The sequence below is a fragment of the Xyrauchen texanus genome, chromosome 39, assembly GCF_025860055.1.
Source record: "Xyrauchen texanus isolate HMW12.3.18 chromosome 39, RBS_HiC_50CHRs, whole genome shotgun sequence".
In the NCBI taxonomy this organism is placed as follows: domain Eukaryota; kingdom Metazoa; phylum Chordata; class Actinopteri; order Cypriniformes; family Catostomidae; genus Xyrauchen; species Xyrauchen texanus.
Genome location: NC_068314.1, coordinates 16,230,602 through 16,244,747, shown reverse-complemented (window position 1 = coordinate 16,244,747; position 14,146 = coordinate 16,230,602). Strand labels below are relative to the sequence as shown.

General features: G+C 37.7%; 1 protein-coding gene across 11 annotated transcripts in view; it reads right to left on the bottom strand.

Annotated features, from left to right (window-relative positions):
- Positions 1-14,146, bottom strand: part of LOC127632666 (adhesion G protein-coupled receptor L2-like) — a 151,737-nt gene that overhangs the window by 40,904 nt on the left and 96,687 nt on the right. For all 11 annotated transcript variants that reach the window (XM_052111384.1, XM_052111385.1, XM_052111386.1 and 8 more), the window contains exon 5: positions 12,764-13,564. In XM_052111384.1, coding sequence (XP_051967344.1) covers positions 12,764-13,564 — 801 coding nt within the window. The remainder of the gene's footprint in view (positions 1-12,763; positions 13,565-14,146) is intronic.

Sequence of the window (14,146 nt, the reverse complement as noted above, 5' to 3'; positions counted from 1 at the left end):
ACACCAACTGAAATATTTCAGGTCTTTTATTGTTTTAATACTGATGATTTTGGCATACAGCTCATGAAAACCCAAAATTCCTATCTCAAAAAATTAGCATATCATGAAAAGGGTCTCTAAACGAGCTATTAACCTAATCATCTGAATCAACAAATTAACTCTAAACACCTGCAAAAGATTCCTGAGGCTTTTAAAAACTCCCAGCCTGTTTCATTACTCAAAACAGCAATCATGGGTAAGACTGCCGACCTGACTGCTGTCCAGAAGGCCATCATTGACACCCTCAAGCAAGAGGATAAGACATAGAAAGAAATTTCTTAACAAATAGGCTGTTCCCAGAGTGCTGTATCAAGACACCTCAGTGGGAAGTCTGTGGGAAGGGAAAAGTGTGGCAAAAAACGCTCCACAACGAGAAGAGGTGACCGGACCCTGAGGAAGATTGTGGAGAAGGACCGATTCCAGACCTTGGGGGACCTGCGGAAGCAGTGGACTGAGTCTGGAGTAGAAACATCCAGAGCCACCGTGCACAGGCATGTGCAGGAAATGGGCTACAGAGAAGCAGCACTGGACTGTTGCTCAGTGCTCCAAAGTACTTTTTTCGGATGAAAGCAAATTTTGCATGTCATTCGGAAATCAAGGTGCCAGAGTCTGGAGGAAGACTGGGGAGAAGGAAATGCCAAAATGCCTGAAGTCCAGTGTCAAGAACCCACAGTCAGTGATGGTCTGGGGTGCCATGTCAGCTGCTGGTGTTGGTCCACTGTGTTTTATCAAGGGCAGGGTCAATGCAGCTAGCTATCAGGAGATTTTGGAGCACTTCATGCTTCCATCTGCTGAAAAGCTTTATGGAGATGAAGATTTCATTTTTCAGCAGGACCTGGCACCTGCTCACAGTGCCAAAACCACTGGTAAATGGTTTACTGACCATGGTATTACTGTGCTCAATTGGCCTGCCAACTCTCCTGACCTGAACCCCATAGAGAATCTGTGGGATATTGTGAAGAGAAAGTTGAGAGACGCAAGACCCAACACTCTGGAGGAGCTTAAGGCCGCTATCGAAGCATCCTGGGCCTCCATAACACCTCAGCAGTGCCACAGGCTGATTGCCTCCATGCCACGCCGCATTGAAGCAGTCATTTCTGCAAAAGGATTCCCGACCAAGTATTGAGTGCATAACTGAACATAATTATTTGAAGGTTGACTTTTTTGTATTAAAAACACTTCTTTTATTGGTCGGATGAAATATGCTAATTTTTTGAGATAGGAATTTTGGGTTTTCATGAGCTGTATGCCAAAATCATCAGTATTAAAACAATAAAAGACCTGAAATATTTCAGTTGGTGTGCAATGAATCTAAAATATATGAAAGTTTAATTTCTATCATTACATTATGGAAAATAATGAACTTTATCACAATATGCTAATTTTTTGAGAAGGACCTGTATACCATGGTACTGAATTATTACCAGACTCATATACCATGGTAATACAATGGTACATCTAAAAAAACATGAAATTGCCATGATTCATGTCCAAAATACCATGGTATTACAAGAAAACTGAACACTGTGAAAGAACATTGTACTTTTTGTTTGTGAAGGTATGTTTTCAAACTGAGACATCATATTTTTCAAAAGCAGAGTTTTAATGCTGAGTATATTGTGCTGTGTCCTTTAGCTCTGAGCACAGGAGCGATAAATGGACACTTAGTCAGTCAGCGGTCTCATAGCACCCATGTGTCTGTTATTGTTTCACAGAAAGCCTTTGAAATGTGATTTATGGGTATAGCGGTATTAATTTTCTCTTTGTTGTAACAAAGGCAGTTTCTCTTAAGATAAGTATGTCTGCTGTGCTGTAATGAAAATGTGTCTGACTCACATTAAGCTCAAAGGAACCTTCAGTTCAAAAAATAAGAAAATATTATCTTTGTGCCAAAGAACAATTTCAACCCAAATATTCACATATTGTTGTGGTGATTTGCACCTAACATGTGTTTGGAATCACACCCACCCACACACACACAATTTGTTTTTATTAAACAAATTACAATGGCTCCAGAATTACCCTAACCATACATTTGTGCACATTTTTGCACTTTAAGACTTAACAAAACAAAAATGTCTTTCCTTAAGAACCACTTTTCTCTTCTCAGTCTCTATCAATGGTAGGATTTGTCAGAATTAGAAGACCTTAATGGACTCTATTTTTAAATGTTTTATCTCATTATGTATGGCTAGGTTACAAACAAACATACACACAAAGGGAGGCTCATCAAAAGTGGACAAAAGGAGGGGCTATTACAAGAACAGCCAATGGGTGAGGGGCTAAATGTGGGAGGGCTTGTGGAGGGGATAAATCAGTTGTGCTGGGGGAGGGGTGAAATGTGCATGTGGCTGTGGGAGGGGCTAAATGTTAGAAACTCAAATCAAAGGTAAATCTGTTTCTTTTTAATCAGGAAGCAGCAGCAGTAATAATAATCTTAGTTAAAGCGATAGTTCACCCAATAATGAAAATGGTTTAATCATTTTCTCACCCTCATGCATATGTGTATGACTTTCTTTCCTTTGCTGAACACAAACATATTTTTTTAGAGAACATTCTCACCTCTGTTGGTCCCTAAAATGCAAATGAATATTGATCAGAACTCAGAAGGTCTAAAAAGCACATTAAGCAATCATAAAAGTCATCCATACAACTCGAGCAGTTAAATCCACGTCTTTTAAAGCGGTATGATATGTGAGGTTGAGAAACAGATAAATTATATACAAATAAAAAATTATATACAAATAAATACAGATCCTACTTTTCTCAATAAAATTAGACCAATTTCAAATTTACCATTTTTAAGTAATATTTGATAAAAAATAAAACATCGGCTCAATCAATTTTTAGATGAAAACGATTTGTGTGAGAAGTATCAGTCAGGTTTCAGAAACAGTCATTGCACTGAAACTGCATTGTTAAAAGTGGTGAATGCATCAGTCCTAGTCCTTTTGGACCTAAGTGCAGCCTTCGACACTATAGATCACAGTACTTTGCTTAACAGACTTGAGAACCTTATAGTCTTAAATTGGATCAGATCATACAATACTGGAAGGCATTTCTTTGTAAAATTAGGTGACTGTACCGCTACAAATCATGACATACTATATGGTGTTCCACAAGGTTCAATTCTTGGACCAATTTTATTTTCATTTTATATGCTGCCGTTGGGTAAAATAATTCTGGAACACGAGGTAAACTACCATTTTTATGCTGACGACACTCAATTGCATATCTCTGTAGAGCCTAATGACACACAAGCATTAAACAAATTGTACTGAATGAACTGAATGTTTTTCTAACATCCTATTATGGATGAACACAAACTTTTTGCATAAAATAGAGATACTTATTGTTGGCACAAAACATGAGAGGGAAAGAATTGAAACTGCACTAGGTACTCTGGCTTTGCAGTCAAAGACAGAGTTGAAGAATCTTGGAGTCATACTGGATTGTGATCTGAATTTTAAGTCTCATATAAATGATGCTGCTAAGACTTGTTTTTATCATCTTAGAAATATTGCCCTTTGTTTCACTTAATGATGCGAAAAAATTTATTCATGCTTTTATTTTTTCTCGCATTTAGTATTGTAATACACTTTATACTGGTTTATCTAAGAGTTGTATAGACAGACTGCAACTGGTGCAGAATGCTGCAGCCAGAGTGCTTGCAAGATCCATGAGGAGAGACCATATTACCAGTTTTAGCTAATTTGCATTGGTTAACTGTTAATTATAGGATTGATTTGAAGGTTCTTTTAATGTTTTTTAAAGAACTTAATTCCTTAGCACCATTATACATTTCTGATTGATCCAACATGCAGTTTGAGGTCTTCCGATGCAGAATTTCTATCACACTGTCTTAAGAGATCTGGTGAAGCTGATTTTAGCCATTATGCGGCATAAATCTGGAATACTTCACCAATTGAAATTAGACAAGCACCAAGCATTAATATTTTGTAAAAAAAAACTTTTGAAGATGTCTTTTTAAAGTAGCTTTTGATAAATGTATTTTATGTTTTTTTAATTATTTGTATAATTTGAATTTTGTTCTCCCCTCATTTCTTTTAATTAATGTTTTTATTTTTGTACTGTTTAGTTTTGCAATGATTTGTTTTACTCTCCCTGAAATGTTGTATTATATGTTTTATACTTCCAACTGTGAAGCACTTTGAGCTGCATTTTATATATGAAAGGTGCTATACAAATAACATCTATTATTATTATTATTACTATAAATCACCACCTTTGACCAGCCCCAACCAGAAGGTGGCTGAATGTGAAAGTGAAAGTAAATTCCACACCAGATTGTGGAAGTTAAAGTGCAGATTTACAGTGAAATAGAACTTAAATATTGATCTGCTTTAGAAGACATGGATTTAACCAATGCAGTCCTATGGATAACTTTTATGCTGCCTTTATTTGCTTTTTGGACCTTCTGAGTTTTGGTCACCATTAATTTGCATTGTGAGGATTATCAGAGCTGAGCTATTCTTCTAAAAATCCTTGTTTGTGTTGAGCAGAAGAAAGAAAGTCATACATGTCTCGGATTGCAGGAGAGTGAGTAAATGGTGAGATCATTAAAATTTTTGGGTGAACTATCTCTTAAATTCAAAAGAGGTCTATAACAAAAATAAATAAATACATCAAATAAAAATACTGCTGAGCAGTCTATCCATGTGACTGTAGCCTACAAGTGAAGCTAAAATAAAGCTAAATCCATTAGTGGATGTCTGCACACAAAGCAGTGCTTTAGCACACAGTAGGGTTCTGGATATTTCTCTAAACATCAGAAGTATAATGTCACATGGCTAAACTGCCAATTATCACAATCAGTGTCAAACTAATTCCATTAATGATGAGGAAAAATTGAGATTAGGCAGCAAGCAGCGTAATGTGTGTTTACCACCCTGATCCAGATGGCAAATATAAATGCTGTCTGTCAATGATAATTCCCTATTATGAAAGATGATTCCAGTATTAACATGCAGCTAGTTTACATTTTTGTCCCTCTCATTAAAGGTTTCTCTGCTGCATGTGATACTTTTTAAGATTTGAATCAGATATCACACAAATATGTTGTGCCTACATTTCACTTGTAGGATAAATCAATCAATCAATATAGCAGGTGTGTTATATGTAACATAGAAAGTAAAAATGTGCACAAAATGTGTATAGACACTTTGTGATCAGAATTTCTGTCCATCCTATAATCAATGTGTTAATTATTAGAAAAAAAGAAAAAGAAAAAAATATATGAAAACAAAGAAAAATATACTTTACTTTTTTGCTCATTATATCTTTCCATTGTCTTTCTAATAAGTGTCTCCAAAAAAACGCAAACATCAAAGTTTGAAAAATCTTTCAAAGATTTCATGCCAATAACCTGGAAAGCATTAGTAAATCCAGGGATTCCTTCTTTCTCAAAAATGCTCATTGTATCAAACCGGTACCTGGGAAACACGACCTTGACCACGTTTGCATGCATTTAAGAAAACGGTTTATTCCAGTGTTTTTGCAGAAAGCGGCATTCTGACACGTTATATCAACAAGAACACTGATTTCCTTTAGTCGTTTAAGGAATGAACAAAAAGCGGTTTAACACACCTCGGTTTCTTGCGGCATAATGTGGTCATGTAAATGCATAAGTGCCATTCTGATGGGTGTTTGAAGAGTGCGTGTGCGTGTGCGTAGAACAGACCGGGATAACAAACGTCATAGGATGGAGCCTACCAGCAAGTCTACACAGTGTAGAGAATTCATCAGAGAATTTCTGGGAGCCCAGTGGGAAAATCTCATACACTAAAATCTATAAGCATTTATACACACCAATGTAAAATAGCGACTGTCCCTCATGTTTGCATGTGTACTCGTATATTTGGGGAATCCCTGAGTTTTACATATTACAGTATTGCAATGTTGCAGTGCAATTCTGCTGCTGATCATGATAGAAAGTGAAGGAAACTAACACATCAACAACTCTGGAATATTTGGAAATAAAGTGAATCAATGGAGAATAAAATAACAATGTCTTCCTCGTATCCCATGTACAGGGCTTGACTGGTAATCTGGCATACCGGGCATTTTCCCGGTTGGCCGATGAACTTTGGGGCTGATCAGGTGTGGATTGGCCATCGGGAGAACAGGCCAGTGGGTCGGCGGCGAAATGTGCCGAATGGGCCACAAAACGGCACTGCAATATGCAGAAAAGGACAGCGCACAAGTTTTGGGCCAGTTGCCATGTAGAATCCCGGGCTGATTTGCCTTCCCAGTCCAGCCCTGCCAATGTTTGTTATTTAAACAAGTGTTGCAGGAAAATTACGTTATTGTGGAGAAAGCTGTTACTGACCGAGCTGCATGTATATAAGAGTAAAGAGTACTCCACTTCTTCAGAGCATGTAAACAGGAATGCTGTTTTCTCACAATAAGCCGCTTTCTTGCAATGAGGTGCTTTCTGGTGTCCATGTAAACATAGTCTTTGTTTCAGGCGGAAAGCAAAAAATACAAATACTTAAAAGTCCTTAATGTAAAAGGGTAGTTCACCCAAAAATGAAAATTATTTCTTTATTTACTCACCCTCATGATATCCCTGATGTGTATGACTTTCTTTCTTCACCATAACACATTTGAAAAGAATTTTGTTTAATTATCTTAGCTCAGTAGATCCTTAAAATATAAGTGAATGTAGATTTCTCTTTTGAAGCTCCAAAAATCAAAGACATTCAGCATAACATCATTGATACAACTCCAGTGGTTAAATTAATATTTTCTACAGCAACACTTTTGGTGTGAAAAAAGATCAATATTTAAGTATGTTTTAACTATAATCCAACATGACGATAAGCTTCAGGAGAGGTCTCTTGTGATGTATTCGCATTGCCATGATACTTAGCCTCACGTAATCTCAACATAATCAGATTCATCCAGGATGAGTGCACAAACACACCATTGTGATTAAAGAAAAAGATAAATACAGATCTAAACCAAAAACCAGCCAAGCTACTGTACAGAGTTCCACCTCACTTGTAAACAGCACTGCTCATCTGACTTGCTTCAGTTCTCACATGTTTCAAACGCTAATGCGATTATATCACATGTGCGTACCGCTCCTGACTGGAAGCATGATTTAGAGTTTAAAAACTTACTTAAATATTTATATTTTTTGCACCAAAAACTGTGTCGCTTTAGAAGACATTCATTTAACAGCTGGTGTCGTATGGATGACATTTATGCAGACTGTCTGTGATTTTTGGAGCTTTCCCAGGAGATCAGCAGTTACAGAAATACTTAAACCAGCCCGTCTGGCACAAACAGTCATGCCACAGTCCAAATCACTGAGATCAAATTTCTGATAGTTAATGTGAACATTAACTGAAGCTCCTGACCCATATCTGCCTGATTTAATGCATTGCACTGCTGCCACACGATTGGCTGATTAGATAATCACATGAATGGCTGTTGGTGCCAGATGGGTTGGTTTGAGTATTTCTGTAACTGCTGATCTCCTAGAATTTACTCCGAATTGTGCCAAAAACTAAAAAAACATCCAGTGAGGGGCAGTTCTGTGGACAAAAATACCTTGTTGATGAGAGAGGTCAACAGAGAATGACTAGACTGTTTGAACTGACGAAGTCAGATAACCGCTCTGTACAAGTGTGGTGAGGAAAATATCATCTCTAAATGTTATTCTGAGATTCGGGTTGATGCTGTTTTGGAGGCATGAGGGGGACCTACACAATATTAGTTCGGTGGTTTTAAAGTTGTGGCTGATCAGTGTATGTTGTTGAGGAATTGCTAATCATTAATTTTCTTTTTTTTTTTTTTGTGGCTTACAAATATAGAGCTAGAATCAATTGTAGCAGGACATCAGCAGCTCATTTCTGGTTGGCTGGCTTCTATGTAATTTCCGAGTGTCTGGGTGCACCAGTCCACCTGGAAAAACAAAATTGTGTTTAAACCTAAAAGGTACAGGGTAGATACAATATTTGCTTTTCAGGACGAACTAATCACAATTTGCCAAAACTTGACAGGTTAGTGGCATAAAAACTGTAAAAGATATTCATACTTTTGTTTGAGGTGCTAAGTAGCAAGTAAACTAGATATCCATGAGCTGTAGCATTTATTTTGCTTTGTTTTCTGAGAGTCTGTGAAACAATCTACTTATTACTTTTGGATGGACATCAATTCTGATTACAAAAAAATTTAGTCAGTGGACCAACACTTCTGTGCAACAAACTGTGGTTGGTCGTTGTACATGTTGATCAGGTCTCTTCGTGTCTCAATGGGTGGTTCTTTGCCGAAATAAGCTGCAAAGTTGACTAGACTTTATGCTGACATTCAAACATGGCTACACAAGACTAATAGAGAAAAGGACAGGAATGCCATTTGCACAAATAGCCTGAGACATAAAGTGTTTTCGACATTGTGCGCCATGCCTTACCAACCAGCGAGATATGCCAATTACAGTCTGGGGAAGAGTTGAAAAAAGACAGCCGTCAAGCCGGACATATGTGCTAATTCATACAGTGACAGTGTGTATGAAAAGAAAGTCCAATATTATTTTATTGCCAATAAAGGAGGCAGTACGTTTTATCATTTTTAATTGTTTTATGAAAATAAATTATATTAGATGATAAACATAATATAACATGATATAAACATGATATACTGTTATAAAAACACGGATATAAATATTTTAACCCACATGCACTGCTTTAAGTGCGGCACCAATCGGTTTGCACAGCGCTGCATTAAGTCGGACAGACCTATAATCTCTCTTCATCCATAAAGAGGTGATGTGGCACCCTCTCCACCCCTTTAAAGGGAGGAGCTTATATTCTCTCCTATCTTTAAGGGAGGGACTTATCTAATTCCCTTGTTTCAAGGGGAGGGGCTTATTTGTCCTCCTCACTTAAGGGGATGGGGGCTCATAGTTTCCCTTTTATAAAGGGGAGGGCTTACCCTGTCTTATCATACACTCTAGCTGAGTTTCACCAGCATTTGAAAATCAAGGTAATTTCACAGCTATCAAAGTAAAGTGGAGAAAACATCATCTCTATAGAGCACAACTACAACGGCTGTGTCAGTGAGCTGATTATTGAGATGATGAGATAATCACCACATCTAAAATAGAGAGAACACATCAGTATAAAAATGATGGCAGATTACATTCAAGTGGGGGAAGGGGGCGATCATTCATCTCGCGCATAGCACAGGAGCTAATGCTAGTGAAATTAGCATGTTTTTGTCCTTCATCAGCACTGATTGTAGAGCTAATTACTTCCTTTACAGGCAGCTAAAAGAGAGGCAGAACATACACTAGCATATTCAATCTGTCACATCGTACAAGTGCAAAACCACAAGTGGATTACATTGTGGTAACACTGTGATAACATTTCCTTAATGAAAGATTTGAACCCTACAATGTAACACCCCAGAGAAATGTTCAATGAATTTCATTTCGAAGCCTTAATACTTTGCATCTGATGCGGTATTGAGTTGATATTTCATACTTAATTGCTTTGCTTGTGCAGGGATGAATCTGTTCGATGGTTTTGAATCAGCGCTAGTAATCGCTACAGGCAAAAGGAAAGCTGCCAGCGCATGCTAGGAATGACTCTACTTCTATTCTACTCATCTGGAAAAATAAGTTTGATTTAGAGCAGCTAGTAATGTGGTTTTGAATGTCATACACAGCCTTTAGAGAGGTTATGAGTGACTTGTCTAACCTTCAGGGTGGTTATTAATTTCACATTTAGCCTTCAAAGTGATTGTGAATGCTATGAGCCACCTGCTTAGCATTTCAAACTTCTAGCTGATGTTTTTATCCAAAGGATCAGTACACTTCCCACAAGGACAACCCCCTAGGAGCAACCTGAGGTTAAAATAAAACCTTATAACTCTCTTTATACATGTGCTTGTTCTTATTGTGAAGGATTTATTAAAACACAATGTTCCAAATAAAACGGTGTAATAAGTTGTTTCACACCTGAAATGACTTTCCCTTAAGCCAGGGGTTCTCGAAGAGGAAATACTGCCCCCCTCCCCATGAGGATGCCAGGGGGTGCTGAGAGCAAATTAGCAGAGAGAGGGGCATTAGGTTACAAATGGGGGGCATTTATCAGTCAAAATAATCAAATCTAGCGTCAAGTTCCTCTTTGCATTAAAACACTAGACTTTGAGTATATCAGTTGGTTCAAAATTATACGGGTAGGTACGCATTTGTACTGCGGTTCATCTGATATTTATTTTCTAGCGACGCATCGATTTTTGTTACAACCTATAAATATTGTTTTTTGTATTTATTGTTTTTACATTTGTTTAGAGTAGGTCTACTGTTTATGCAACATGATTTTGTTTTATAGAAATCATGTTGCATCTAACCATGGTAGTGAAGAAGATCCATGCTTATTCCTTGTTTATTATGGTCTTGTTACAAATACCAATGTTAAAATGTTTTTTTTATTAATTAATTTACTTTTTCAAAAAGGCAAATGTAAAATATATTAACAATATTACTTGTATTATTAGTTTCCGTCTTCATATTTTATTTTATAGGCCACAGATACTGTATAGCCCTCCACCTGCTTGAATTCAAGAAGTGCAAGGTTTGGCCTCACATTCATGACGCGTAAACCTGCTGAATTAATTAACAAAATTTATGAAATGCATCGAAGTAGCATTGAGCAAATAACACAAATATTGAGTTTTGTGTTTTTTTTTTTTTTGGTACAACAAAGTCTTTGCTTTCAAATCATGTCATATAATTGGGGATCATTACATGTTGACTTTAAGTGTCTTGAACAAGGGAGCATGCAGAGATGTAAGGTTTTCTTATTTAGGTTTGTGAATCAGGGAGGGCTCCTTACTGTTTAGGTTTTGTTAGAGGATCCATTGTTACTGGTTACTGTACTCAGTGTCTGCACAAGAATATTCCACAGCTAGGTAAACACCACTATACCCACTGAAGAAAGACAATTACATTTTATAAAATTCTTAAGCTCTAGTAATCTGTGAATTTTCTTTTTTCCTCTACGCTCAGCCAAGTCTTTCTTGAGTAATGCAAGAATCTCAACCTCAAGGCTGAGCTGGGATTATGGTAATTACAGTTATTATTTTTTTCAATGTAAAGATGAACTGACATAAAGTCTGGTTGTCTTGTCCCTGCTCTTGACAGCTAAATTAAAAATATGCTGTGCAGACGTAAGCTTTGAGACTAATCCATTCTCGATGGACAGCCATCTCTCAGCACAGCCACATTCAGAGGCCTGCAAGCGAGAGTGTTTGCTGTTTGTTTAGAGGTGGTTAGGGAATGAGATCCTCTCTATAGGGGGTGATCCACAGTTGCCGCCAGGCTGCCGACATACCTGTCCAGGCACGTAACCCTCTACCAATGAGGGAAACTTTTTTTTTCTTTCTCTCTCTCTGCGGGACAGCAGGAGGGAGTTTAGCCCCAAGAGCCTAAACTGTCTGTCTTTTGAAACCCCCATGGATGCGTCTATTATTGTATGCTAACAACGCCTATGATGGTGTTTACTTTTGAGACTCACTACTTCACTCTGAGATGTTGCTTGCACTCGAGAAAGGTTTCCAAAATACATCAAGCACATATTAAATCTGAAATTAAAAATCAGTCATCCATGACATTTGACACACAGATTCGGGCGCCAGAGGAATACAAACTCAGTGGCTGAAATAACTTGAACACTTAAACAGATATCCCAGGGGACTGTGTGAGCATGTGGATCAGTGTTGGAAGGCTACTTTGAAACTGTAGCTTGCCAAGCTACAAGCTACTCATAATTTAAAGCAGTTAAACTACAGTGAAGCTTTTCTTTTGAAAACATAGTTGGCTGCACTATAATCTTCTAACAAAAAACTACATTGAAAAGGCTTTTTTTAATTAAATGACTATCCAATTATATAATTTATCATATAAATTATCACAATTTAACAGATACATTTACATAAAATACACCTTTAAAAATATATATTCTAATCTATTCTATTCTATTCTATTATTTATATTATAATAATAACAGGCATCGCTCTAACAGGCATCTCCGTCTCGTCCCCCTCCCGGCTGATTAGGACGATTCAGCTCCAGGCGTGCATGCTCAAGGCCCGGCCATGCCCTCCTCCTTGTCAAAGTGTTTAATTGTCGCCTCTATGTAAGCTAGCTAACATTAAAAACAGTAACATTACTAACAACCCTACAGTGCTACTCATTGGAAACAAGTAGCTTGTTTCTGGGTGACATGTCAGTAGCATCAAACTTCCAACAAAAAAACCAATGAGGTTTGATATTATTGACAAGTTGTAATTATTATTTTTTTTGGGCTCTGTATACATGAGTTGAACAATTATTTTATTTGAGTGTGAATGTTGACTTAAATTTTGGTCTGTTCATCATACAAAGTGATTGTCTGCCTTTAGAAGATTGGAATATGACACACAAGTTACACAGGACTACTTTTATGAGTCATTATCCATCATTATGATATTGTATGGAAATCAGTGATCACAACATTATTTATAATATAGACTTTTGTATTCTGCAATGTAAATAAAGTCAGATGGGTTTGCAAAAAAACAAGAGGGTTAGTAAATAATGACACAATTCTCATTTTTGGGTGGACAATTCCTGTAATTTCATAGTATCGCTACTTTTATTTAGTTACTTCCCAACACTGATGTTGATGGATAGATGAGATATTAGGCTTACCGTGAGCTGGATCAGGTGGTCCAAATGCCAGATTGTATCGCAGGATGTAGAAGTTATTCCACACATACAGCTGGTTGTCTCGAGGATTGTATTCCACAGCAGCAATGTATTGGTACTGGTTGGGGAATTGGATGTCAATGTATTCACCTTGGTTCTGTTTGGTGTTGTACATGTAGTTGATGAGGCTCTTGCTAACTTCACTCTCGTTGTCTTCATATGTGGATCGTACCACGTAAAAAACCCCACATATCATGAAAGCATTGGAGGCCGATCGCTTGTCATAGGTTGTCTCCCAGGTCGCCTCAAAGCGAAGGGTGTAGGGGTTCAATTGACTAATAACCATCATGCCATTGTTCTGCTCAGTGGCGTAGATTACCCAAAGACCATTTTCATCCACTGCCAAGTCAATATCTGTTTTCCCACCCCACTTATATGGTGAGGTGTCATGATAATTGGCATTGTTTATAATCGCCTCCCCACTTTTAATTCTGGTCCGAAGATCAAATTTGACAATATTACGTGTCCTCTCCTTGTTAAAAAACACTGCCCCATCGTAAACCACAAATCCTGTACCATCAACCCGATGGGGGAGTTTATAAGTCGTAGTTTGTCGAGAGTTTTGAAAGTCATCAAGCGAGTTGTACTCGATAAGTGTATCTGTTCTGTAAGGGGTCCAGGGCATGAAATAAACCTTGTCTCCTGCCTGGAGGGGGTCTTTGCACCACGAACCCGCTTGTTGCTCTGCCTCATACAGAAACGACGGATCTCCCACTGCTTTCAGAGTTCCGGGACAAACAAAAACTAGTGATGAGAAGACAGAGTAGAAAACAGTCAAACGTAAGAAAACACAGATCAAGCCAGTTGAAAGCAGAGGGCAAATTGCCCGTCTGTCAATACATCAGTCTGATAACTGAGTAGGCAGTGTAGACAGAAACACACACTAAAAATCTTACAGCTACCCACATTCACAAGCAGAAAAAGGTGTGAAGAATCTGGATCTGAAGCTTAAACAGAAGCAAAATACAGTTTTCATGTGTCCATAAGCAAACAGTTTCGGCTTGCTGCTGCTTGGACATACTGAAGGGGAGTGATGGAAAAATTAAACCACAACCAAACATAAAGGAAAAAAGGAAGGAAAACGATAAATCTGCCCTGCAAATAAAAGCAGACAACTAAATAAGGCTTGATAAAGACGCAGAGGAGAGTAGCATACAGTACAGGCATGTCTTTGTCTTGAGACAGTTTTCCCACAGTTTTTACCCTTTACCTGAGAGATTCTTTCTTATGGCCTAATATCACAATCATAGCATAAAACATTTCCTTTCTTATCAAAGACGTATAAAGTATAAAGTGAAAAAGTGCAAGAGATGATAGAGGTAGAGA